The 23830-nt window shown below is 45.3% G+C and overlaps 1 protein-coding gene across 1 annotated transcript in view; it reads left to right on the forward strand.

Annotated features, from left to right (window-relative positions):
• The first annotated feature begins 2785 nt into the window (after positions 1–2785).
• CDK5RAP1 (CDK5 regulatory subunit associated protein 1) overlaps positions 2786–23830 on the forward strand; it is a 41954-nt gene continuing 20909 nt past the window's right edge. The window contains 9 exon segments of the mRNA XM_050807127.1: positions 2786–3470; positions 7828–8037; positions 8040–8151; positions 9786–9889; positions 10839–10873; positions 12670–12770; positions 13622–13832; positions 15706–15826; positions 23088–23318. Of these exon segments, the coding sequence (XP_050663084.1) occupies positions 7993–8037; positions 8040–8151; positions 9786–9889; positions 10839–10873; positions 12670–12770; positions 13622–13832; positions 15706–15826; positions 23088–23318 (960 nt within the window). The 5' untranslated portion in view covers positions 2786–3470; positions 7828–7992.

Here is a 23830-nt window from a genome sequence, read left to right on the forward strand (position 1 = left end):
ACTCAAGTACTTGTCTTAGGAGCCAGGCACAGTAGCTCACGCCTGTAATCCCAGCACTTAGGGAGGCCAAGGTGGGTGGATCACCTGAGGTGAAGAGTTCGAGACCGGCCTGGCCAACATGGTGAAACCCCATCTCTACTAAAAATACAAAAATTAGCTGGGCGTGATGGCGTGTGCCTGTAATCCCAGCTACTTGGGAGGCTGAGGCAGGAGAATCGCTTGAACCCGGGAGGTGGAGGTTGCAGTGAGTCGAGATTGGGCCACTGCACTCCAGCCTGGGTAACAGTGAGAGTCAGTCTAAAAAAAAAAAAAACTTGTCTTAGGGTCTGCTTCTGGGGAACCCAAACTAAGACAGAAAGCAGTCATTTATTCATTCAACAAATATTCATTAAGCCCTTCTATGAGTCAGACCCTGCGTAGATCACGGGGATAAAGCCTTGAACAAGACACGATGTGTCCCTCCTCTCAGGGAGCTGATAGTCCAAGGAATAGGCAGTAATAAGAAAACAAGTAATGTCAACATTTTGAATAGTGACAAATACGGTGAAGAAAATAATATGAGAAGTGATGAAGTAGTTTATATGAAGTGGTCAGAGAGGGTCTCTCTGAAGAGCTGACATTTATGCTGAGACCTAAAGGATGAGAAGGGGCCAGCCATGAAACAATTTTGGAGAAGAGCATTCCAGAAAGATCATAGTAAGAAGAGAGGCTCTGTGGGCATGGTGTCACGTGCCTGTAATCTCAGCTACTTGGGAGGCTGAGGCAGGATAATTGCTTGAACCCGGGAGTCGGAGGTTGTAGTGAGCCAAGATCATGCCATTGCACTCCAGCCTGGGTGACAGAGCAAGATTCTGTCTCAAAAAAAAAAAAAAAAAAAAAAAAAAAAAGAGAGAGAGAGGGTCTGAAATAAACATTTGCTTGGGATATTTAAGGAGCAAAATAAAATTATGTAGTTGAACTATGTCAACTAGAGAGAACACAGTAGGAGAAGTAAGTGGTAAGAAGTACATGGGTTAGAGAAGTAAAAGTAAGCAGGGGGCCAGACATGGTGGCTCATGCCTGTAATCCCAGCACTTTGGGAGGCTGAGGTGGGAGGATCACTTGAGGCCAGGAGTTTGAGACCAGCCTGGCCAACATGGCAAAATCCCATCTCTAGTAAAAACACAAAAATCAGCTGGGCATGGTGGTGCTTGCCTGTAATGCTAGCACTTTAGGAGGTCGAGGTTGGCGGATGACTTGAGGCTAGGAGTTTGAGACCAAGCTGGCCAACATAGTGAAACCCTGCTCTACTAAAAATACAAATATTAGTTTGGTGTGGTGGTGCACGCCTGTAATCCCAGCTACTCATGAGGCTGAGGCAGGAGAGTCGCTTGAGCCTGGGAGGCAGAGGTTGCACTGAGCCGAGATTGCGCCACTGCACTCCAGCCTGGGTGACAGAGTGAGTGAGACACCATCTCAAAAACAAACAAACAAAACAAAACAAGTAAGCGGGGCCACATCATGCAGGCCCCTAGGACACAGTAGGAAATCTGGATTTTATTGCAAGGGCAACGGAAAGCTCTTAAGCTTTTTGTTTTGTTTTGAGATGCAGTCTTGCTCTGTCGCCCAGGCTGGAGTGCAGAGGCTCGATCTCGGCTCACTGCAATCTCTACTTCCCGGGTTCAAGCAATTGTCCTGCCTCAGCCTCCCGAGCAGCTGGGACTACAGGCATGTGGCACCATGCCCAGCTAATTTTTTTTTTTTTGTATTTTTAGTAGAGATGAGGTTTTACCATATTGGTCAGGCTGGTCTTGAACTCCTGACCTCGTGATCCAACCACCTCAGTTGCCCAAAGTGCTGGGATTACAGGCGTGAGCCATTGTGCCTGGCCGTTTTTGTGTTTTCCTTTTTCCAGACATGGTCTCATTCTGGTACCCAGGCTGGAGTGCAGTGTTGAGATCATGGTTCACTGAAGCCTCAACTTCCCCGGCTCAAGTAATCTTCCTGCCTCAGCCTTCTGAGTAGCTGGGACCACAGGCACCCGCCACCACGCCAGGCTAATTTTTGTGTTTTCTGTAGATATGGTGTTTCATCATGTTGTTCAGGCTAGTCTAGAACTCCTGGGCTCAAGCAATCTGCCCATCTTGGCCTCCCAAAGTGCTGGGATTACAGGCATGAGCCACCATGCCCAGCCTGCCACGGAGAGTTCTCAGGAGAGGAGTGATATAATTTGATTTAATAAAACAGACAAATTCCCTTAGGCTGTGTGTGGGAAACTGTTCTCAGGAGACAAGGTGACCGTTAGCAGGCTACTGTGATTGTTTCTGATGAGACAGTGGTGGCCTGGGTAGTTGTAGCTACCGAGTAGACAGATTTGACATTTTGTAGTTAAAGTTGACAGGGCTTGCTGACAGGTAGAACGTGGGGATCCAGGGAGGTGAAGAAAATGACCATTCAGTTCCTCCTAGTGCACCTGGAAGGATGGTTGGGCCATTTACTGAGATGGGCCAGAATGGCAGGTACAGGTTTTTGGTGAAGGTGCGTGTGTGGAAATGAAGAGTTCATGATAGAGATGGTCATCAGACACCCAAGAAGTGTCAAGTAGGCAGCTGAGCTATGGCTCTGGAACTGCAGGGAGGGTCCAGCTGGAGATGTGAATCAGGAAGTCATTAATCTACAGGGCAGCACCCTCCAATAGAAATAGAGCATGAACCTCTTAGGTGACTTAAAATTTCCCAGTAAGGACCTGGTACAGTGGCTCACACCTACAATCCCAGCACTTTGGGAGGCCAAGGTGGGAGGATGGCTTGCGCCTAGGTAGGAGTTTGAGACCTGCCTGGGCAACACGGGTAGACCCGTCTCTCCAAAAAAAAAAAAAAAAAAAAAAAATTAGCTGGGCGTGGTGGCGCCTGCCTGTAGTCCCAGCCACTTGGGAGGCTGAGGTGGGAGGACTGCTTTAGCATGGGAGGCGGCAGCTGCAGTGAGCCATGACCACACCAATTTTTTACCCCCTGCTAGCCACATTGAAAAAGTAAAAAGAAACAACAGGTGAACTTAATTCAAATATTTCTGTCACCATAGCTACAAATAAAAAAAAAATTCAACGAATGTACCCAATATGTCCCAACAATTATTGCAGCACATAATCAATATAAACATATATGAACTATTTGACACCATTTGACATTTCTTCTTCCATATCCGATGTATCTGACATTTAGCGCACATTTCATTTGCACTCACCCACGCTGAGGCGCTCAATTGCCTCTTAAGCCCGTGGCTAGAGGCTGCCTTAAAGTTCAGCGCCGCCACGGAGCTTTGGGTCCACCCGGACTGTAAAAACGAAGCACTTCCGTTAGACTGACCCGGCCTGAAGTACCGGCGGAACGGAAGTCGCTTGTGTATCAGCCCAGCGGCGGACCGGTGAGTGGACCCGATTTGCCGGCAGAACTAACGCTGCGGGACCCCGGGCACTGTTGCTGCTGCGGGAGGTGAGCAGCGCGCCCGCCAGGGTGGGCTGCGCACCTGCTTTTGAGTGGCGCCTGGGGCAGGAGGGGCCGCGGATCCCGGGAAGCGCGCGGTGTTCAAGAGGGAGGATGGCACGGTGGTTACGGCGTGGGGCCTGGCGTCAGGCTGTCGGAGTTCGTACCCTAACCCCGCCGCCTAACCCCGTGTGACTTTGGACAGGTCACCTCCACTTCTTCCAAGGCTTCGCTTCGCCACCCATGAAGTGGGGTTGACGGTACAGCCTGCCTCACAGGGTTGCTGTGAGGGTTATAGGTAATAATTCGCGGAAAATGTTTTGCACCATGCCTAACGCATTGTAACCAGCCAATAAAGTGTTTGGGATGTTGTTGTACACTATTGTTCTAGCCTCATTGCCGACTGTCAGAATTAATTTCGAGCCTGCAGAGAGGCTTCTACACTGTGTTATGCAAAGCATTTTGCTTGTATTACTGCGTTTGATCCCACAGTAGGCTTATGGAGATAGGTGCTATTATCCCCATCTAGAGGCTCCCAGAGTTTAAGACAGGTGCCTAAGGTTTAGCTGGCTTAGCAGCAGTGGGGTCAGATTCAGACTCTAGGGTCCATACTGTTTTTTTTAATTTTTTTTTGTTTTTGTTTTTTGAGACGGAGTCTTGCTCTGTCGCCCAGGCTGGAGTGCAGTGACGCGATCTCGGCTCACTGTAGCCCCTGCCCCCCGAGTTTCAGCGATTCTCCTGTTCTCCTGCCTCAGCTTCCTGGGTAGCTAGGATTACAGGCGCATGCCACCACACCCGGCTAATTTTTGTATTTTTAGTAGAGTCCATACTCTTAACCAGGATGCTCTAATACTCTCCATGAAAGGGGGTGTGGGCTGTGAATTGCAGTTAGTGAACACTTACTGTATCTCAAGTTGGGTTTTTAATATCTTATTCTTATAACACTTCTTGGGTGGGGGGGTAAGTGCTGCTTTTATCCTTATTTTACACAAGTGGAATTGGTGACTCAGAGACAGAAATTTGTCTTGCCAAAGGTCACACAGCAATTATGGAGTAGAAATGGGCTATTTTAAAGCTCACACTTTAAGGCTGTTCTTCTGTGACACTTGAAACTGGGTTGGCATTGCTCCTGAGTGCTAGTAGCAGATGTGGCAGGTGATCTCATTGGAAATGTAATGGGCCATATCTGCTCATTACACATGTATAGCGGGGTTCCCCTGACCCTAGGTGGCAGAATGGTGCCTGTCCGTGGCCTGTGAGGAACCAGGCCGCACAGAAGGAGGTGAGCAGCAAGCTGGTGTTACTGCCTGAGCTCTGCCTCCTGTCATATCGGCCGTGGCATTAGATTCTCATAGGAACACAAACCCTATTGTGAACTGCGTGTATGCAAGGGATCTAGGTTGTGCATTCCATTTACTTTTTTTTTTTTTTTTTTTTTGGAGACAGGGTTTCTCTCTGTTTCCCAGGCTGGAGTGTGGTGGCACAATCTCGGCTCACTGCAACCTCTGCATCTCCGGCTCAAGTGATCCTTCTAGCTCAGCTTCTCCAGTTGAAGGGACTACAGGCACACACCACAATGGCTGGCTAAGTTTTTATTTTTTAATTTGTTGTAGAGACGGTGTCTTGCCATGTTGCCCAGGCTGGTCTTGAACTCCTGAGCTCAAGCAATCCTGCTGCCTCAGCCTCCCAAAGTACTGGGATTATAAAGATGTGAGCCACCGCACTGGCTCAAGATTACACACTCCTTATGAGAATCTAAATGCCTGAGGTGGAACAGTTTCAACATACCCCTGCTTCCCTGTCTGTGGAAAAATTATCTCCCATGAAACCGATGCCTGGTACCAAAAAGGTTGGGAACCACTGATGTTTAGCACCTGCCATGAGGCAGCTACCACAATGGGAGATGGTGAAGGTGTAGAAATGAATGATGCTTGTTCCCTGCTTACAGGAACCTGCCAGTTTACTAGGGCTGGCAGAAGTGTCAGTAATAACAGCAAAGTGTGATGAGTCTTGTGATGGAGAGCTAGAAGAGAGCTTTGGGAACCCAGAGAAGGATCCCACCTAGACTTCGAGGGTGATGGCCAGAGCAGTCTTCCCAGAGGAAGAAAGCTGAAAGTATCACAGGTGTTATACAGCCACTAGAGGGAAGATATGCCAGCCAGAGAACAGCGTGTGTAAAATCCTACAAGCTAGTGAAGATTAATACAAAGAAGTGTGGCATGGCTGGAGTGTGGTAGGCCATAGTCAGGGGGTCCATTAAAAATATATGGTGATCCTAGAATTCTTCCTTAGTCAGAAAAAAAAAAAAAAAAAGTAAATAGTATGGCTTCATCTCCTGTACCTTAGTTACCTAAGTCTTCCTGGGAGGCAACTATTGTTTCTTATGCACTCTAGAGATATTGGATGTACCTGCAAATAGGTACCTCAATATTCCTACCCGCTTTCCCCACAGATTCATCAGTAGTATAATGTAGGTAGCGTGGAGCATTTTACTTCCTTGCCTTTGTCACGTATAGGTTCAGCCTCACTTTTTTTTTTTTTTTTTTTTTTTGAGCTAGGGTCTCACTCCGTCACCCAGGCAGTGGTGCGATTATGGCTCACTGCAGCATTGACCTCCCGGGCTCAAACAGTCCTTCTACTTCAGCCTCCTTAGTAGCTGGGACTACAGGTGTGCATCACTGTGCCTGGCTATTTTTTGTTATTTTTATAGAGATGAGGTCTCACTATGTTGCCCAGGCTGGTTTCAAATTCCTGGCTCAAGTGATGTTTCTGTCTCAGCTTCCCAAAATGCTGGGATTACAAGCATGAGCCACTGCACCTGGCCACCAGCCTTGGTTTCTAACAGTTGTATCTTGTTCCATTGTATGGATGTACCAGAACTTACTTAACTAGTCCTTTATTGATGACATTTAGACCTTTCCCTTTCTTTTGCTATTAGAAACACTGTTGCATTGAATATCTTTTTATTTTTTGAGACAATCTCACTCTGTTGTCCAGGCTAGAGTGCAGTGGCGTGATCTTGGCTTACTGCAACCTTCTCTTCCTGGGCTCAAGAGATTCTCATGCCTCAGCCTCCCGGGTAACTCAGAATACAGGTGTGTGCCACCACATCCAGATAATTTTTGTATTTTTAGTAGAGATGAGGCTTCATTGTGTTGGCCAGGCTGGTCTCGAACTCCTGGCCTCAAGTGATCCACCAGCCTCAGTGTCCCAAAGTGCTGGGATTACAGGCGTGAGCTACCATGCCTAGACTGAATGTCTTTATACATAGGTCATTTTGTATGTGTATAGATTTATCTGCAGGATAAATATGAGTGGAAATGCTCTGTCAGATGGTTTGCACACTTGTAATTTTGATGGAAAGTGGCAAATTGTTCTCTATAAAGGTTGTGTTATTTGCTAAACCAAGTGTGAGAGGGTCTGGGTGGAAAGTTTGAAGGTAGTAGTTTGAAACTCTTGTTTTTTTTTTTTTGAGATGGCGTTTCGCTCTGTTGTCCAGACTGTAGTGCGACCTCAGTACATAGCAACTTCTGCTTCCTGGGTTCAAGCGATTCTCCTACCTCAGCCTCTTGAGTAGTTGGGACTATAGGCACGTGCCACCACATCTGGCTAACTTTTGTATTTTTAGTAGAAATGGAGTTTTGCTATGTTGGCCAGGCTGGTCTTGAACTCCTGACCTCAAGTGATCCTCCTGCCTCGGCCTCTCAAAGTCCTGGGATTAGAGGCATGAGCGACTGCGCCCAGCCAAGACTCTTAAAGGGTAGGAGTCACTGATCAGGCATACAGTGCCCTCACATTAGATGCTTTCCTTCTGAAGGAACTCAAAGGAAGATGCCCTCAGACAGTGAGTGGTTTTCACAGTATTAAGAGGCAGTGTAGCAAGATGGGTATTGGCACGGGCTTTGCATCCATGCGGATTTTTACCTGAGTTCTTGTTTGACTGCTTACTGGCTGTAGGAGCTTAGGTGAGTTCCTCAACCTATGTCTTTCGGAATAGGAACAATAATAGTGTCTGTTTCCTAGGATTGCTGTAAAGATTTAATGAGTTAATACACTTAAAGCCTTGGGAACTGGTCTTGGCACAAGGTGCTATTTTGTCATTTTGTCAGGGCTTTCCATCTCATCTCTACCACCCCTTGTTTTGAAAACGCTGCCTGGATTTGCATCTCATCTCTGGCACTCCTCTGTGTGGTCTTGGGCAAGTTGCCTCTGTGTTTTCAACTGTAAAACAAAGGTCATATTATTAGGAGTACCTTCATCATGGGCTTTTGTGAGGGGTAAATGGATGTATACACTGAAGTGCTCAGAGCAGTGTTCTGTCCATAGTGTTCAATAAATGCTGGTGATGTCTGTCATTCTTTTGCAGACCGTGGGCTGGTTAGTGCCATGCACCCTTTACAGTGTGTCCTCCAAGTGCAGAGGTCTCTGGGGTGGGGGCCATTGGCCTCTGTGTCTTGGCTGTCGCTGAGGATGTGCAGGGCACACAGCAGTCTCTCTAGTACCACATGTCCCAGTCCAGAGAGGCGGGAGGATGGAGCTCGGAAGGATTTCAGCTCCAGGCTGGCCGCTGGACCGACTTTTCAACATTTTTTAAAAAGTGCCTCAGCTCCTCAGGAGAAGCTGTCTTCAGAAGTAGAAGACCCACCTCCCTATCTCACGATGGATGAACTTCTTGGAAGGCAGAGAAAAGGTTGGTTTTACTTCTCTTATCCCTTTGGGCTTCCTGCCTTGCTCCTTTCTGTCATTCCTGGCGTGATTCTTTTATTACAGACCTGGCTTGGAAGGTTAACAGTGTGGGAAGGCTGTGGGAATCATCAGACTCCACCCAATAATATTAATATCAAGAAACTTGGCCGGGCACGGTGGCTCATGCCTGTAATCCCAGCACCTTGGGAGGCCGAGATGGGTGGATTGCTGGAGCCCAGGAGTTCAAGAACAGCCTGGGTAACATGGTGAAACACTGTCTCTACAAAAAATAAAAAATTAGCCAGGTATGATAGCCTGCACCTGTAGTCCTAGCTACTCAGGAGGCTGAGGTGGGAGAATCATTTGAGCAAAAGCTTATTATCATTCAGCTCTTAACTTTTAGTTGGAATTTATTGGAGTCTGGAAATAAGACCTGCTGGTGGCGACAACTGCCAGAATGTGAAATTCATATTCCTACCACTGTGTACAAAATTTGTTTTACTTCATAATATAGCCTTGCTTTCATTTAAGATGAAGTTACTCTAAGAAGAGGCCTCATTTTAATTTTGTGACTTTATGTACCCTCTGGCCACTGCTGCTACTTCCAGAGGCTGGAAAACCTCTTTATTTTGAGGAGGAGTGTAACATGTGGATTTAAACTTATTTTCCCTTCAGGCTGATAAACACTATCACCTAGTCCTTCCTTTTCTGTTCTTTTCTTTTTTTTTCTTTTTTTTTTTGAGACTCACTCTGTCACCCAGGCTGGAGCTCAATGGTGCGATCTCAGCTCACTGCAGCCTCTGCCTACTGCCTCCTGAGAAGTGATTCTCCTGCCTCAGCCTCCTGAGTAGCTGGGATTACAGGTGCACACCACCATACCTGGCTAATTTTTTGTGTTTTGGTGGAGACATTGGTTTCACCATGTTGGCCAGGCTGGTCTCGAACTCCTGACCTCAAGTGATCCACCCGCCTTGGCCTCCCAAAGTGCTGGGATTACAGGCGTGAGCCACCACGCCTGGCCTAGTCTTTCCTTTTCTAATTGGTTTTAAAACTGTATTTCCTTGATTCTCAGGTACATGTTTTCCCCATTTAAAAAAAGATAACATGCCTTGTAATTGGTGTGGATATATAATGTGGTATTTTTGTTTGTTTGTTTGAGACAGGGTCTCACTCTGTTGCCCAGGCTGAGTGCAGTGGTGTGATCATGGCTCACTGCAGCCTCAGACCCCTGGGCTCAAGCAGTTCTTCCTCAGCTTCCTGAGTAGCTGGGACCACAGGCATGTATCACTTGGCTAATTTTTAAATTTTTTGTAGAGACAGGGTCTCCCTATGTCGCCCCGGCTGGTCTCAAACTCCTGGGCTCAAGTAATTCTCCTGTCTCAGCCTCCCAAAGTACTGTGATTATAGGCATGAACCACTGAGCCCAGCCTAATATGGTATTTCTTTTGTTCTGAAGGTCTGTCATTAATTTGGGGGTACATCTGGCAATTTATGTTATCTTAGGATTGAGGCAATAGGGGACTCAGTGGATAACCAGATGCCTCAGACATTTCTAGATCATTTGGGAGGGAGACCTTCTGAGACATGAGGCCCCTTCTTGTCTGTCTACCATGGATTCCCCCCAACCTCTCACTGCAGTCTACCTTGAGACCTATGGCTGCCAGATGAATGTGAATGACACAGAGATAGCCTGGTCCATCTTACAGAAGAGTGGCTACCTGCGGACCAGTAACCTCCAAGAGGTACATGCATTTCCTATTTCCTTTGTTTCCTGGACCTGGGCAAGGTTCTGCATTTGTGCCCATTCTTAGGTGCAGTTTCAGGAGCAGGGTGCCCCCTGGTGAGAGAGAGTTCCCTTGGGTGAAGTGTTCACCATGGGACTGAGTTGTACTGAGTTGTTCCAGCTGTTTTTGAAACTTTTATGGTGATGTGCACCTTCAGGCAAGGAGCTAAGTTAAGAATTGGCTGTGGGGAGGGAAGTTGGAGAGTTACTGTTTAATGAGTACAGAGTTTTAGTTGCAGATGATGAAAAAGTTATGGAAAATGCATAGTTATGAAATTGCAGATGTTCTTAATGCCACAGGACTGTACACTTAACAATGGTTAAAATGTCCAGGTGTGGGTTACCATGCCTGTGATCCCAGCACTTTGGGAGGCCAAGGCAGGATTGCTTGAAGACAGGAGTTTGAGGCTGCAGTGAGCTATGGTTATGCTATTGCTCTTCAGCCTGGGCAAGTGAGTGAGACTCCCTTCTCTATTTAAAAAAAAAAAAAAAAAAAGGGAAAAAAATAGTTAAAGAAAAATAATAGCGTGGGTGCAGTGGCTCATGCCTGTAATCCTAGCACTTTGGGAGGCCAAGGCGGGTGGATCACTTGAGGTCAGGAGTTTGAGACCAGCCTGGCCAACATGGTAAAACCCCATCTGTACTAAAAATACAAAAATTAGCTGGGCGTGGGTGCCTGTAATCCGAGGCTGAGGCAGGAGAATTGCTTGAACTGCTTGGGAGGCAGGGGTTGCAGTGAGCCGAGATTGCCCCACTGCACTCCAGCCTGGGAAACAGAGTGAGACTCTGTCTCAAAAAAAAAAAGAAAAAAAAATAATAATAAAGAGCTGTAGGGCAGGAACTGTACAAGGCTAATATCCAAGATTCCAAGATTGTAATTTTCCTTGTTTTCCTTTCTCTCCATTCAGGCAGATGTGATTCTCCTTGTCACGTGCTCTATCAGGTGCGAATTTGTTCTTTTCCTAGGAGTGAATGTATCTTATGTAATAATGCCACAGCTAACAGTTCCTGGCCTGGCTGTCTATGGAGATGAGCCAGTGGCCCCATGGCAGTAGGACTTGCAGTTTTCCCACAGTGGAGATAGTCTTTATACGACTGGCTGACATCGGCTGAGCATGTACCGTGGTGTCAGGTTCTGAGTGAGTAACATAATGCATGAACAAATTTAATGATCACAACAACGCTGTGTGTTTGGTGCTGTTATAGATGAGGAAACCAAGAATGTGCTGAGCCACTCAGCTCTTCCTGAGCTTTGTTTTGTAACTAATGGCATGTATTTATAGTATAGCTGCCTGGGGTAGGATACAGTCATAGGCTCAGGGAGAGTTTTGAATAGAGGTGGGTGACATCCATCAGAGGTGAACATACCTTCTTTCTCACTTTGGTTCTGTGTTCAAGACATGCTAGTGTTAATGTTTCCATATCTGGCTATACCCTCAATTAATTCATCTGACATTTTTCTTCTGTAGACCTCTGCTGCTTGACACTGAGCTATGTGCTTTGGGTGATTCAGAAATGAACCTTTTTCCTTGGCCTGGCTTTGAGGAGCTTAGTCTGATATGGGAACTAAGATAGATGAACAAATAGCTCCAACATCTGGCAGAAAATGCTAGTTCAAAAAAATCAAACAATGAGGCTGGGTGCAGTGTGTCACACCTATAATCCCAGCACTCTTAGAGGCCGAGGTAGGAAGGATCACTTGAGTCCAGGAGTTCAAGGCTGCAGGGAGCTATTCAAGACCAGCCTGGGCAACAAAGTAAGACCCTGTATCTACAAAGAAAAATAAAAGATAAATTGCTGGCCAGGCACGGTGGATCACACCTGTAATCCCAGCACTTTGGGAGGCCAGGGTGGGCAAATCATGAGGTCAGGACTTTGAGACTAGTCTGGCCAACATAGTGAAATCCCGTCTTTACTAAAAATACAAAAATTAGCCAGGCCTGGTTATGCATGCCTGTCATCCCAGCTACTCAGGAGACTGAGGCAGGATGATTGCTTGAACCAGGGAGTTGGAGGTTGCCGTGAGCCGAGATTACACCATTGCACTCCAGCCTGGTGACAAAGTGAGACTCCATCTCAAAAAAAAAAAAAAAAAAGAGAAATTGCTAAGTACAGGGAAAAATCTAGTTAAAGTAGAAGGGCATTAGGATCTGGAATCATAAAAAAAAAAAAAGTTGAAGGGCAGTTAAAGGAAGGACAAACTCTCCAACAGAGGAGAATTGGGGAAGGCCTTACGAAGTAGATTGTTTTTGAGTTTGGCTTAAAGGCTTGTTAGGATTTGAAGATGTGTAGGAAGGGTGTCATTCTAGGAAAGGTAAATCATAGCAAGTGTTGCTTCTTCAGGTGGTCCCCCATCTACCTTCCCCAAGTGTAAATGGTAGATACGCATTTAAGGCAGGGCTGTCCAATCTTTTGTCTTCCCTGGGCCACATTGGAAGAAGAAGAAGAATTGTCTTGGGCCACACATAAGATACACTAACACTAATAATAGCTGATGAGCTAAAAAAAAAAAAAAATCGCAAAAAAAAAAGAAATCTCATAATGTTTTACAAAAGTTTATGAATTTGTGTTGGGCTGCATTCAAAGCCATCCTGGCTGCATGCGGCCCGTGGGCTGTAGGTTGGAAAAGCTTAATTTAAAGGGTTGAAGGTGGTTTTTATTTTCTTCCCACTGTCCTACTCTCTTAGATTCCTCTGTGGTTTATTTTTGGTTCAGTTTTGCCTCCTTTGATCTCTGTAGGGAGAAGGCTGAGCAGACCATCTGGAACCGTTTACATCAGCTTAAAGCCTTGAAGACAAGGCGGCCCCGCTCCCGGGTTCCTCTGAGGATTGGGATTCTAGGTATCTGGTAATTTACGCATTTTGTCAGTTTTGAAACTTGGACTCTATGTGGCTTTATTTGCTAGTGTTTCCTTTAGAGGCTGGGTTCCCAGTGTCTGAAGAAATCTTACATACCCCATGCAATTCTTGTACTTACTGCCAGAGGCTACAGGATTAAATGAGATAAAGTTCATGAAAGGGCTTTCCGTAGTTCCTTAAAGTAATAGGTGCTCAGAAAGTGGTATATCCTGCCTGGAGTCTAATGTGGCTCATGGTAGCACAGAGTTATGGATAGAATTGGAGTCTGAAGGGACAGCATGAATTTCCTTTTTTTTCCTTTGAGGTGGAGTTTTGCTCTTGTTGCCCAGGCTGGAGTGCAATGGCGAGATCTTGGCTCACCGCCACTTCTGCTTCCTGGGTTCAAGCGATTCTTCTGCCTCAGCTTCCTGAGTAGCTGGGATTACAGGCATGTGCCACCACACCCGGGTAATTTTGTGTTTTTAGTAGAGACGGAGTTTCTCTATGTTGTTCAGGCTGGTCTTGAGCTCTCCACTTCAGGTGATTCACCTGCCTTGGCCTCCCAAATTGCGGGAATTACAGGCGTGAGCCACCACACCGGGCCGGTGGTTTAATTTTTTTTCTGGGCATTATAATTGGATTGCTCTGGAACCCTTTTCTGTGATTTTCTTATATAGGAAGATGCAGGCTCCAGTGGTATGGGAGTGTTGGTTAAATTTGAAGGATGGTACTCAATTTTTAGAGAAGTTTTCTGTGCCCTGGTCTCTAATCCCAGCTTGAGATAAAGTGGAATAAGAAGCCATTAAACACCTGGTGAATTTGGGGAAAGGTGCTTGTTTCTTTTTCCCTTCCAGGCTGCATGGCTGAGAGGTTGAAGGAGGAGATCCTCAACAGGGAGAAAATGGTGGATGTTTTGGCTGGTCCTGATGCCTACCGGGACCTTCCCCGGCTGCTGGCTGTTGCTGAGTCAGGCCAGCAAGCTGCCAACGTGTTGCTCTCTCTGGACGAGACCTATGCTGATGTCATGCCAGTCCAGACAAACCCCAGTGCCACATCTGCCTTTGTGTGAGTCACTGCCTAAGAGATGGGGAATAAGCCTCTTCTTTCTTTCACACGTTTTTTTTTTTTTTTTGAGACACAGTCTCACTCTTGTCACCGAGGCTGGAATGCAGTGGCATGATCAGGGCTCACTGCAGCCTTGACCTCCTGGGCTCTTGCTTTAGTTCCCTGAGTAGCTGGGACTACAGGTGTGTACCACCACACCCGGCTAATTTTTTTTGAATTTTTGCAGAGATAGGGTCTCACTATATTGCCCAGGCTGGTCTCAAACTCCTGAGCGCTGGTGATCCTCCCATCTCAGCCTTCCAAAATCCTGGGATTATAAGGGTGAACCACCATGCCTGGCCATGGCATTAAATTTTCTTTTCCTTTCTTTTTTTTTTTTGAGACCGAGTCTCACTCTGTTGCCCAAGCTGGAGTGCAGTGGTGCAGTCTTGGCTCACTGCAACCTCTGCCTCCCGGGTTCAAGCGATTCTCCTGTCTCGCCCTCCTGAGTTGCTGGGACTACAGGCGTGTGCCACCACACCTGGCTGATTTTTTTTGTATTTTTAGTAGAGACGGGGTTTCACCGTGTTAGCCAGGATGGTCTCGATCTCCTGACTTCATGATCTGCCTGCCTCACCCTCCCAAAGTGCTGGGATTACAGGCGTGAGCCACCATGCCTGGCAAGGCATTAAATTTTCTATAACAGAGGTTGCCAAATAGCTTACCACCTCTTTTTGTAAATAAGGTTTTATTGGAATACAAGCATGCCCATTTATTTACATATTGTCTCTGGCTGCTTTTGCCACTAAAGCAAGGTTAAATAGCTGGGACAGAGACTATAGCCTGCTAAGTCTCAAATATTTACTATCTTTTTTTTTTTTTTTCCAGAAAAGTTTGTCAACCTCTGTTTATTTTAATGGCTGTATAATATTCTCTTGTTGGAATGCTTAGTAAAAATAATAGCTAACATTTATTACGTAATTCTTCAGTGAACGTCTTTGATACATATCCGTAATTATTTCCTTCAGATAGATTAAGGCTTTCACATGCAGGATGTGAATTAAAGAGAGTGATTTAGCTTAGATATCTAGCAGTTGGATCAGGAATGCGTGAGAAATGCAGAATTCTGTGTTTTAAATCCAGAGTCTCCTTGCCCTATACGCACACACATACAAACATTTTATAACATTTATTTTTTTCTGGTCTGGATGTAAAAAATCCAGATAATATACTCATAAAAACAATAGGTACAAATGTATTTAGGCTGTCTGGAAAAAAGAATTTAAAAACAGTAGAGGGGCTGGGCGCAGTGGCTCACACCTGTAAATCCCAGCACTTTGGGAGGCCGAGGCGGGTGGATCACCAGGTCAAGAGATTGAGACCATCCTGGCCAACATGGAGAAACCCCATCTCTACTAAAAATACTAAAGTTAGCCGGGCATGGTGGCGGGCACCTGTAGTCCCAGCTACTTGGGAGGCTGAGGCAGGAGAATCACTTGAACCCAGGAGGTGGAAGTTGCAGTGAGCTGAGATTGAGCCACTGCACTCCAGCCTGGTGACAGAGTGAGACTCTGTCTCAAACAAAACAAAACAAAACAAACAGTAGAAAGTCCAGGTGTGGTAAGTGTGTACTCGAGCCTCTCACCGCTGTGCTTCCTCAAGGCTGGCCACTGTCCCACTGGTTATAGTTTGGTTTGTATTCTGTGATTAGATACCAATTTTTAAAGATAAAAAAGGTCTACTTTAGTGCTTAGGTATCAGACTGATCCAGTGTGAGCACTGTGGCAAGAGGATTCAGAGCCAAAGAATAATGCCATTAGAGCTGAGACCTGCTCCTTGGGTCACACCAGCACACCTTGCTACTGTTACTAAGTTCTGGTACTTTCTTCTCCAGGTCGATCATGCGAGGCTGTGACAACATGTGTAGCTACTGCATTGTTCCTTTCACCCGGGGAAGGGAGAGGAGTCGGCCTGTTGCCTCTATTCTAGAGGAAGTGAAGAAGCTTTCTGAGCAGGTGAAGAGTTCTCCAGGCTTTCTTGCTGTGAGCATGTTTGAGGGAGGATGAGGATAACCTTTGTAGTTTTGGAGCCTGTGCCGTCTCTGAGTTATTAAAGTTTAGGACCATGCTTGGCCAGAAAGAACTACTTGGGTGTACATCATTGGTTTATTGCCCATAAATTATAGAGCTCCACTGTGGAGGCAGCACAGTGGATGGAGAAGGCATGGGTTTACAGTCAGGTGATGGAGTGTGAATTCTGGCTTGGTTTCTAGGCATGTCAATTTAACTGTTGTTGTAATGCATTTACCTCATCTATGAAAAGAGAATAAAAGAATACCTTGCTTGCAGGGTTATTAGAAGAATTGGAGGAAAAGTTTTTAATTACCTGGCACATAGCTAAGTTTTCGAGGAATTAGGTATTTGTCTCTTCCAGGAAAAACTCCCAGATTTATTGTTCATTTTATCACTGATCCAGCTCACTAGTTGAGGAACAGAATAAATGAGGGGACTAAGGCGGATCAGAAGCCACAGAGGAGATCTGTTCCTTTTCCTCCCACTGGGAGCTGGTCCTCAGCTTCTGAGGAGGTCTTTTCCTTAGCCCCAGGCCTGAATCTGCTACCCCTGCAGAAGAGGACAATAGGTGGGAATATGGTGGCTTTTCCTTCCAGTGGTGTCTCCCTGCTTCCTAACTTGTTTGGCACAGGAATCATGGGAGGGGGCCAGGGTAGCCTCTGCTCCAGTTCTTTTTTTATTTTTTATTTTTGAGACGGGCTGTCACTCTGTCACCCAAGCTGGAGTACAGTGGTATGGTCAGAGCTCACTGCAGCATCAACTGCCTGGACTCAAGCGATTCTCCCACCTCAGCTTCCCAAGTAGCTGTGACCACAGGTAGGTGCCACCATGCCCAGCCAATTTTTATTTTTTATTTATTTTTATTTTTATTTTTTTTTTGAGACAGAGTCTCGCTTTGTCTCCCAGGCTGGAGTGCAGTGGCACGATCTCGGCTCACTGCAAGCTTCGCCTCCCGGGTTCCCGCCATTCTCCTTCCTCAGCCTCCCGAGTAGCTGGGACTACAGGCGCCTGCCACCTCATCTGGCTAGTTTTTTGTATTTTTTTAGTAGAGACGGGGTTTCACCGTGTTAGCCAGGATGGTCTCAATCTCCTGACCTAGTGATCCACCTGTCTCGGCCTCCCAAAGTGCTGGGATTACAGGCTTGAGCCACCACGCCCGGCTGCCAATTTTTAAATTATTTGTAGAGATTAAGTCTCACTATGTTGCTCAGGCTGATCTAGAACTCCTGGGATCAAGCAATCATCCTGTCTTGGCCTCCCAAAGTGCTGGGATTACAGTCATGAGCCACTACGCCTGGCCTCCCTGCTTCACTTCTAAGTCACCAGTTGGCTTTCATCCTCACATTCTGGCAGTGCTGTCTTCTCTTGCCCCACTCCCAGATAATCAGTTCCCTGATTTGGCCCCTAGCTGCTCCCCTGCTCTGTGAGGCATTCTCCATACCTCACCTCTCAAAGTGCTTCCTGGTCTAAAGTTGTCTCCTTCCTCTCCCCTTCCAGCTCTCCCTCGGTACCAAAACTCACTCCTTCAAGATAGAGACATTCTGTTGAAATAGATTGAGATGGTGAAAAAACTAACCAGCCTTCCTAGGCCGTTTGCCTGTAAAAGAAGGAACTTAATAACATTGAAGTGAGTGTTAGTGAATTCAAGGCCACAGACTTGTGGAAAATTAAGATTTTACTTGTATTTTAAAGTATCTGTTAGTCATTTAATAATTTCGCTTGTCTAGTAACTTTTAAGATTTTTTTCTTTCATTTAGATTTTTAGACTACAGTTGCAAAGAGTATAGAATATTGTGCCTTTACCAGAATGTCCATTTATTCATTCAAACAATGATTATCCATTGGAAGTCTTCTAAGTAAGCAGCTTTTATAAAAAGTCTTTTAAATCTTTTTATATGAAAAAAATATACAGAAAAGAGAGAATAGTACAATGACCCCTCTGCCCCAGCTAACAATCACCTAATTTTAACAATTGTTGCATTTTGCCATATTTGTTTCATTTACTTTTATTTTTCATTTTTTTTTGAGATGGAGTCTCACTCTGTTGCCCAGGCTGGAGTGCAGTGGTGTGATCTCAGCTCACTGCAACTTCCATCTCCCGGGTTCAAGTGATTCTCCTGCCTTATCCTCCTGAGTAACTGGGATTATAGGTGCCTGGCACCACACCTGGCTAATTTTTGTGTTTGTTTTTTTTTTTTTGAGACAGAGTTTCACTCTTATTACTAACCAGGCTTGAGTGCAATGGTGTGATCTCGGCTTACCACAACCTCCACCTCCCAGGTTCAAATGATTCTCCTGCCTCAGCTTCCCAAGTAGCTGGGATTATAGGCATGCATCACCACGCCTGGCTCATTTTGTATTTTTTTAGTAGAGACGGGATTTCTCCATGTTGGTCAGGCTGGTCTCCAACTCCTGACCTCAGGTGATCCGCCCGCCTTGGCCTTCCAAAGTGTTGGGATTACAGGCGTGAACCACTGCACCTGGCCTAATTTTTGTATTTTTAATAGAGACGGGGTTTCATCATATTGGTCAGGCTGGTCTCAAACTCCTGAGCTCAAGTGATCCACCCACCTCGGACTCCCAAAGTGCTGGGATTACAGGTGTGAGCCCACCACGCCTGGCCTCATTTATTTTTTTCTTATTGAAAACGTATTTCAAAGTAGAGCATGTCATTTCACCCTTAAATATGCATCTCTAAAAAATAAGGATATTTTCTCTTTTTAAAAAATATTTTTATTATTTATTTATTTATTTACTTATTTTTGAGATGGAGTTTCACTTTTTTTGTGCAGGCTGGAGTGCAATGGTGCAATCTTGGCTCACTGCAACTTCCGTCTCCTGGGTTCAAGTGATTCTCCTGCCTCAACCTGCCAAGTAGCTGGGATTACAGGTGTGTACTGCTACACCTGGCTAATTTTGTATTTTTAGTAGAGATGGGGTTTCACCAGGTTGGCCAGGCTGGTCTCAAACTCCTGACCTCAGGTGATTCGCTCGCCTCAGCCTCCCAAAGGGCTGGGATTACAGGCGTGAGCCACCGCGCCTGTCCTATTTATTTATTTATTTTGAGAGACAGCGTCTTGTTCTGTTGCCCAGGCTGGAGTGCAGTGTTACAATCTTGGCTCACTGCAACCTTTGCCTCTGGGACTCAAGTGATCCTCCTGCCTCAACCTCCTGAGTAGCTGGGATTATAGGCATCCACTACCATGCACTGCTAAAGAATATTTTTATTTTATTTATTTATTTATATATTTATTTAGAGACGGAATTTCACTCTTTTTGCCCATGCTGGAGTGAAATCGTGCGATCTCAGCTCACTGCAACCTCCGCCTCCTGGGTTCAAGTGATTCTCCTGCCTCAGCCTCCCGAGTAACTGGGATTACAGGCATGCGCCACCACGCTCAGCTCATTATTTTTATTTTTTTTTTGAGATGGAGTTTCACTCTTGTTGCCCAGGCTGGAGTGCAGTGGCACGATCTCGGCTCACCGAAATCTCTGCCTCCCAGGTTCAAGTGATTCTCCTGCCTCAGCCTCCCTAGTAGCTGGGATTATAGGCATGTGCCATCACGCCCGGCTAATTTTGTAATTTTAGTAGAGACGGGGTTTCTCTATGTTGATCAGGCTGGTCTCGAACTCCCGCCCTCAGGTGATCTGCCCGCCTCAGCCTCCCAAAGTGCTGGGATTACAGGCGTGAGCCACCGCACCTGGCCCATTTTTGTATTTTTAGTAGAGACGGGGTTTCACCATGTTGGGCAGGCTGGTCTCGAACTCCTGACCTTAGGTGATCTACCCTCCTCGGCCTCCTAAAGTGCTGGGATTACAGGTGTGAGCCACCGTGCCCAGCCAAGAATATTTTTAATACCATTAGTTCTTCCAGTGACATTAACAAAAATTGCTAAATACCGTCTCATTCCAGTTCATCCTTATTCAGACTTCCCTAATTGTTCCTTAAGTCATTCTGCATTTGGTTTGTATGTCTTTTTATATATGTGTGTGTATTTTACTTAGTTTTATGTCCTACTTTTTAATAAATAAACTCTTTGTTTTGGAATGAGTTTACGTTTACAGGAAGGTTGTAAAGAGAGTCTCCTCGAGCGTTACCATCTTTCTTTGGTACATTTTTTGGTGCTGTAATCCCAGCACTTTGGGAGGCCAAGGCAGGAGGGTGCCTTGAGTGTAGGAGTTCAAGACCAGCCTGGGCAACACAGGGAGATGCTGTCTCTATTACAAAACAAACAAAACAAAAACTAAGAGATTAATATTGGTGTGTTACTATCAACTCTCTTGAGACTTGATTTGGATTTTGCCTGTTTCTCTACTAATGTCTTACTTCGTTTCCAGGATCCAATCCAGGATTCACATTGCATTTAGTATATCCTACTTTTTAGATAAGAGAATGACTTACACAAATAAATAGCCTTTATGGAGACTGGAGTTATGACAGCTAAATGCATTGCATGGTCCTTGATTGGGATTCTGATCAGGGAAAAAAATGTTATAAAGAACATTATTTGGACCGGGTGTGGTGGCTCACACTTGTAATCCTAGCATTTTGGGATGCTGAGGTGTGCGGATTACCTGAGCTCTGGAGTTTGAGACTAGCCAGGGCAACATGGTGAAACCTGTCTCTACTAAAAAATACAAAAAATTAGCTGGGCGTGGTGACACACGCCTGTAGTCCCAGCTACTCAGGAGGCTGAAGCAGGAGAATCACTTGAACTTGGGAGATGGAGGTTGCCGTGAGCCAAGATCGCGCTAGTGCACTCCAGCCTGGGTGACAGAGTAAGACTCTGTCTCAAAAAAAAAAAAAAAAAAAAAAAAAAAAGGAACATTATTTGGACTATTGGTAACATTTGATTTATGGAAAGTAGATTAGATAATAGTATTGTGTCAATATTTCTGATTTTGATGATTGTCCTGAAATTATATAGGAGAATGCCTTGTTTTTAGGAAATATGTACTAAAGTATTTGGGAGTAAAAGAATATGATATCTGCGACTTTTTCTCAGAAGGCTTAAAAAAAATGTAGTCGGCTGGGCATGGTGGCTCACGCCTGTAATCCCAGCACTTTGGGAGGCCGAGACGGGCGGATCACGAGGTCAGGAGATCGAGACCATCCTGGCTAACACGGTGAAACCCCGTCTCTACTAAAAATACAAAAAATTAGCCGGGCGAGGTGTCGGGCGCCTGTAGTCCCAACTACTCGGGAGGCTGAGGCAGGAGAATGGCATGAACCCGGGAGGCGGAGCTTGCAGTGAGCTGAGATCCGGCCACAGCACTCCAGCCTGGGCGACAGACCGAGACTCCGTCTCAAAAAAAAAAAAAAAAAAAAAAAAAATGTAGTCATATGTGTGTTGAAAGAGTGTATATGAGTGTCTGAATGTGAGTGATAAACAAATGGGGAGCATTGTTAACATTTGATGAATTCAGGTAAAGAGTATATGGGAATTCTTTTAATACTGCAGTTTGTAAATTGAAATTATGTCAAAACAAAGTTACAAAACAAGTCTTTTCTAGCAACCATTATTTATGAAACTTTATAATATAACATTTCTATTTTTTTTTTTTTTTTTTGGGACGGAGTCTCGCTCTGTCACCCAGGCTGGAGTGCAGTGGCCGGATCTCAGCTCACTGCAAGCTCTGCCTCCCGGGTTTACGCCATTCTCCTGCCTCAGCCTCCGGAGTAGCTGGGACTACAGGCGCCCGCCACCTCGCCCAGCTATTTTTTTGTATTTTTTAGTAGAGACGGGGTTTCACCATGTTAGCCAGGATGGTTTCGATCTCCTGACCTTGTGATCCGCCCGTCTCGGCCTCCCAAAGTGCTGGGACTACAGGCTTGAGCCACCGCGCCCGGCCAACATTTCTATTTTTTGAGACGAAGTCTCGCTCTGTTGCCCAGGCTGGAGTGCAGTGGCATGGTCTCGGCTCACTACAACCTCCACTTCCTGGGTTCAAGTGATTCTCCTGCCTCAGCCTTCTGAGTAGCTAGGATTACAGGCACCTGCCACCACGCCCAGCTAATTTTTTGCATTTTTAGTAGAGATGGGGTTTCACCATGTTGGCCAGGCTGGTCTCGACCTCCTGACCTTGTAATCTGCCCACCTCAGCCTCCCAAAATGCTGGGATTTCAGGAGTGAGCCACTGCACCCGGCCTATAATATAAAATTTCAAACAGACAAATTGAAAGACTAGTATAATAGAAAAACGTGATTGTTAACATTGAAAGACTAGTATAATAGAAAAACGTAATATCTCCATGCACCCATAAATGTATTTTTTCTGAACCATTTGAAGTAATTTGTAGACCTCAGGACACTTGCCCCTAGATACTTCAGTATGCATCTCCTATGAGTAACAATTTTTCTCTTTATAACCATGGTATCGTTATCATATATATGAAGATCAATAGTTATCTAAGCCAGACACTTTGGGAGGCTGAGGTGGGAGGATTGCTTGAGTTTAGGAGTTTAAAACCAGTCTGTGCAACATGGTGAAATCCCTTCTCTACAAAAGAAAAAAAAAAAAGTAGTCCCAGCTACTTGGGAGGTAGAGGCAGGAGGATTGCTTAAGCCTGGGAGGTTGAGGCTGCAGTGAGCTATGATCATGCCACTGCACTCCAGCCTGGGCAACAGAAGGAGACCCTGTCTCAAGAAGAAGAGGAAAAAAAAAATCTAAAACAGTTCTTTTATTTACTTTTTTGTTGTTTGCTTTGAATGATGCATTAACTTTTTGAAGAAATCAGACATGAGTCTCCTTTGTCTGATTTTTTTTCCTCATGTTGTCATTTAATATATCTCCCTGAATTCTGGTAACTGGAAGTTAGGTGTAAAAGCTTGATTACTTTAGGTTAAGTATTTTTGGTGAGAATACTTTATATAGTCATGGTGTATAACATTCAAATGACAGATCTATCATAAATTAACCATTATTGTTGATTATTGAGTTTGTTTCCAGTTTTTCTTCTATTCTAAATAATGTTTTGAAGATTACATGAGGCTTCATTATGAGTTTTAGCTCTTTAGGTAAGATATCTAAGCTTGAAATTATCAGGTTATAGACACAACATATTTATCGGTGTCTCTTGGTAGGTTTGATTTTTCTTTTGTTTAAAACAAAAGATGTGTTAATTGCAGCTAATTTTTAATTAGTGTTTTTTTATGAAGCTACCCAAAAGTTTTAAAATTCCAATATATTTTCCCACGTTTAGGGGCTGAAAGAAGTGACACTTCTTGGTCAGAATGTTAATAGTTTTCGGGACAATTCAGAGGTCCAGTTCAACAATGCAGTGTCTACCAATCTCAGCCGTGGCTTTACCACCAACTATAAAGCCAAGCAAGGAGGACTTCGTTTTGCTCATCTTCTGGATCAGGTCTCCAGAGTAGATCCTGAAATGAGGATCCGTTTTACCTCTCCCCACCCCAAGGATTTTCCCGATGAGGTGAGCATCAGGTTAGCTGTGACAAACTGATATTAGTATTCTTGAGCATGCCAAAGGCTGGACCTAGTAGGGAGGCAACAGAGACCTGGAGTCCTGCTCAGGGATCCTGTGGGGTATTGCTGCATCACCCTCTGGATCTGCTGGTCCTTTGAAGATTTAAAGTCCACCAGTGTCTGGGCATGGGGCTCATACCAATAACCTCAACACTTGGAGAGGTTGAGGCAGGTGGATTGCTTAGGCTCAGGAGTTGGGCAGCCTGGGCAACATGGGGAAACCTTGTCTCTACTGAAAATACAAAAAATTAGCTGGGTGAGGTGGCATACGACTGTTGTGCCAGCTACTTGGGAGACAGAGGTGGGAGAATCATTTGAGCCCAGGAAGTCAAGGCTGCAGTGAGCCAAGATTGCACCACTGCACTCCAGCCTGGGTGACACAGCAAGACCGTGTCTCAAAAAAAAAAGTCTGCCAAGGTGGGAGTGGAGGTAGGACTGATATTCAGCGGAGGTTAAGAC

Source organism: Macaca thibetana, chromosome 10, assembly GCF_024542745.1.
Source record: "Macaca thibetana thibetana isolate TM-01 chromosome 10, ASM2454274v1, whole genome shotgun sequence".
Taxonomy (NCBI): domain Eukaryota; kingdom Metazoa; phylum Chordata; class Mammalia; order Primates; family Cercopithecidae; genus Macaca; species Macaca thibetana.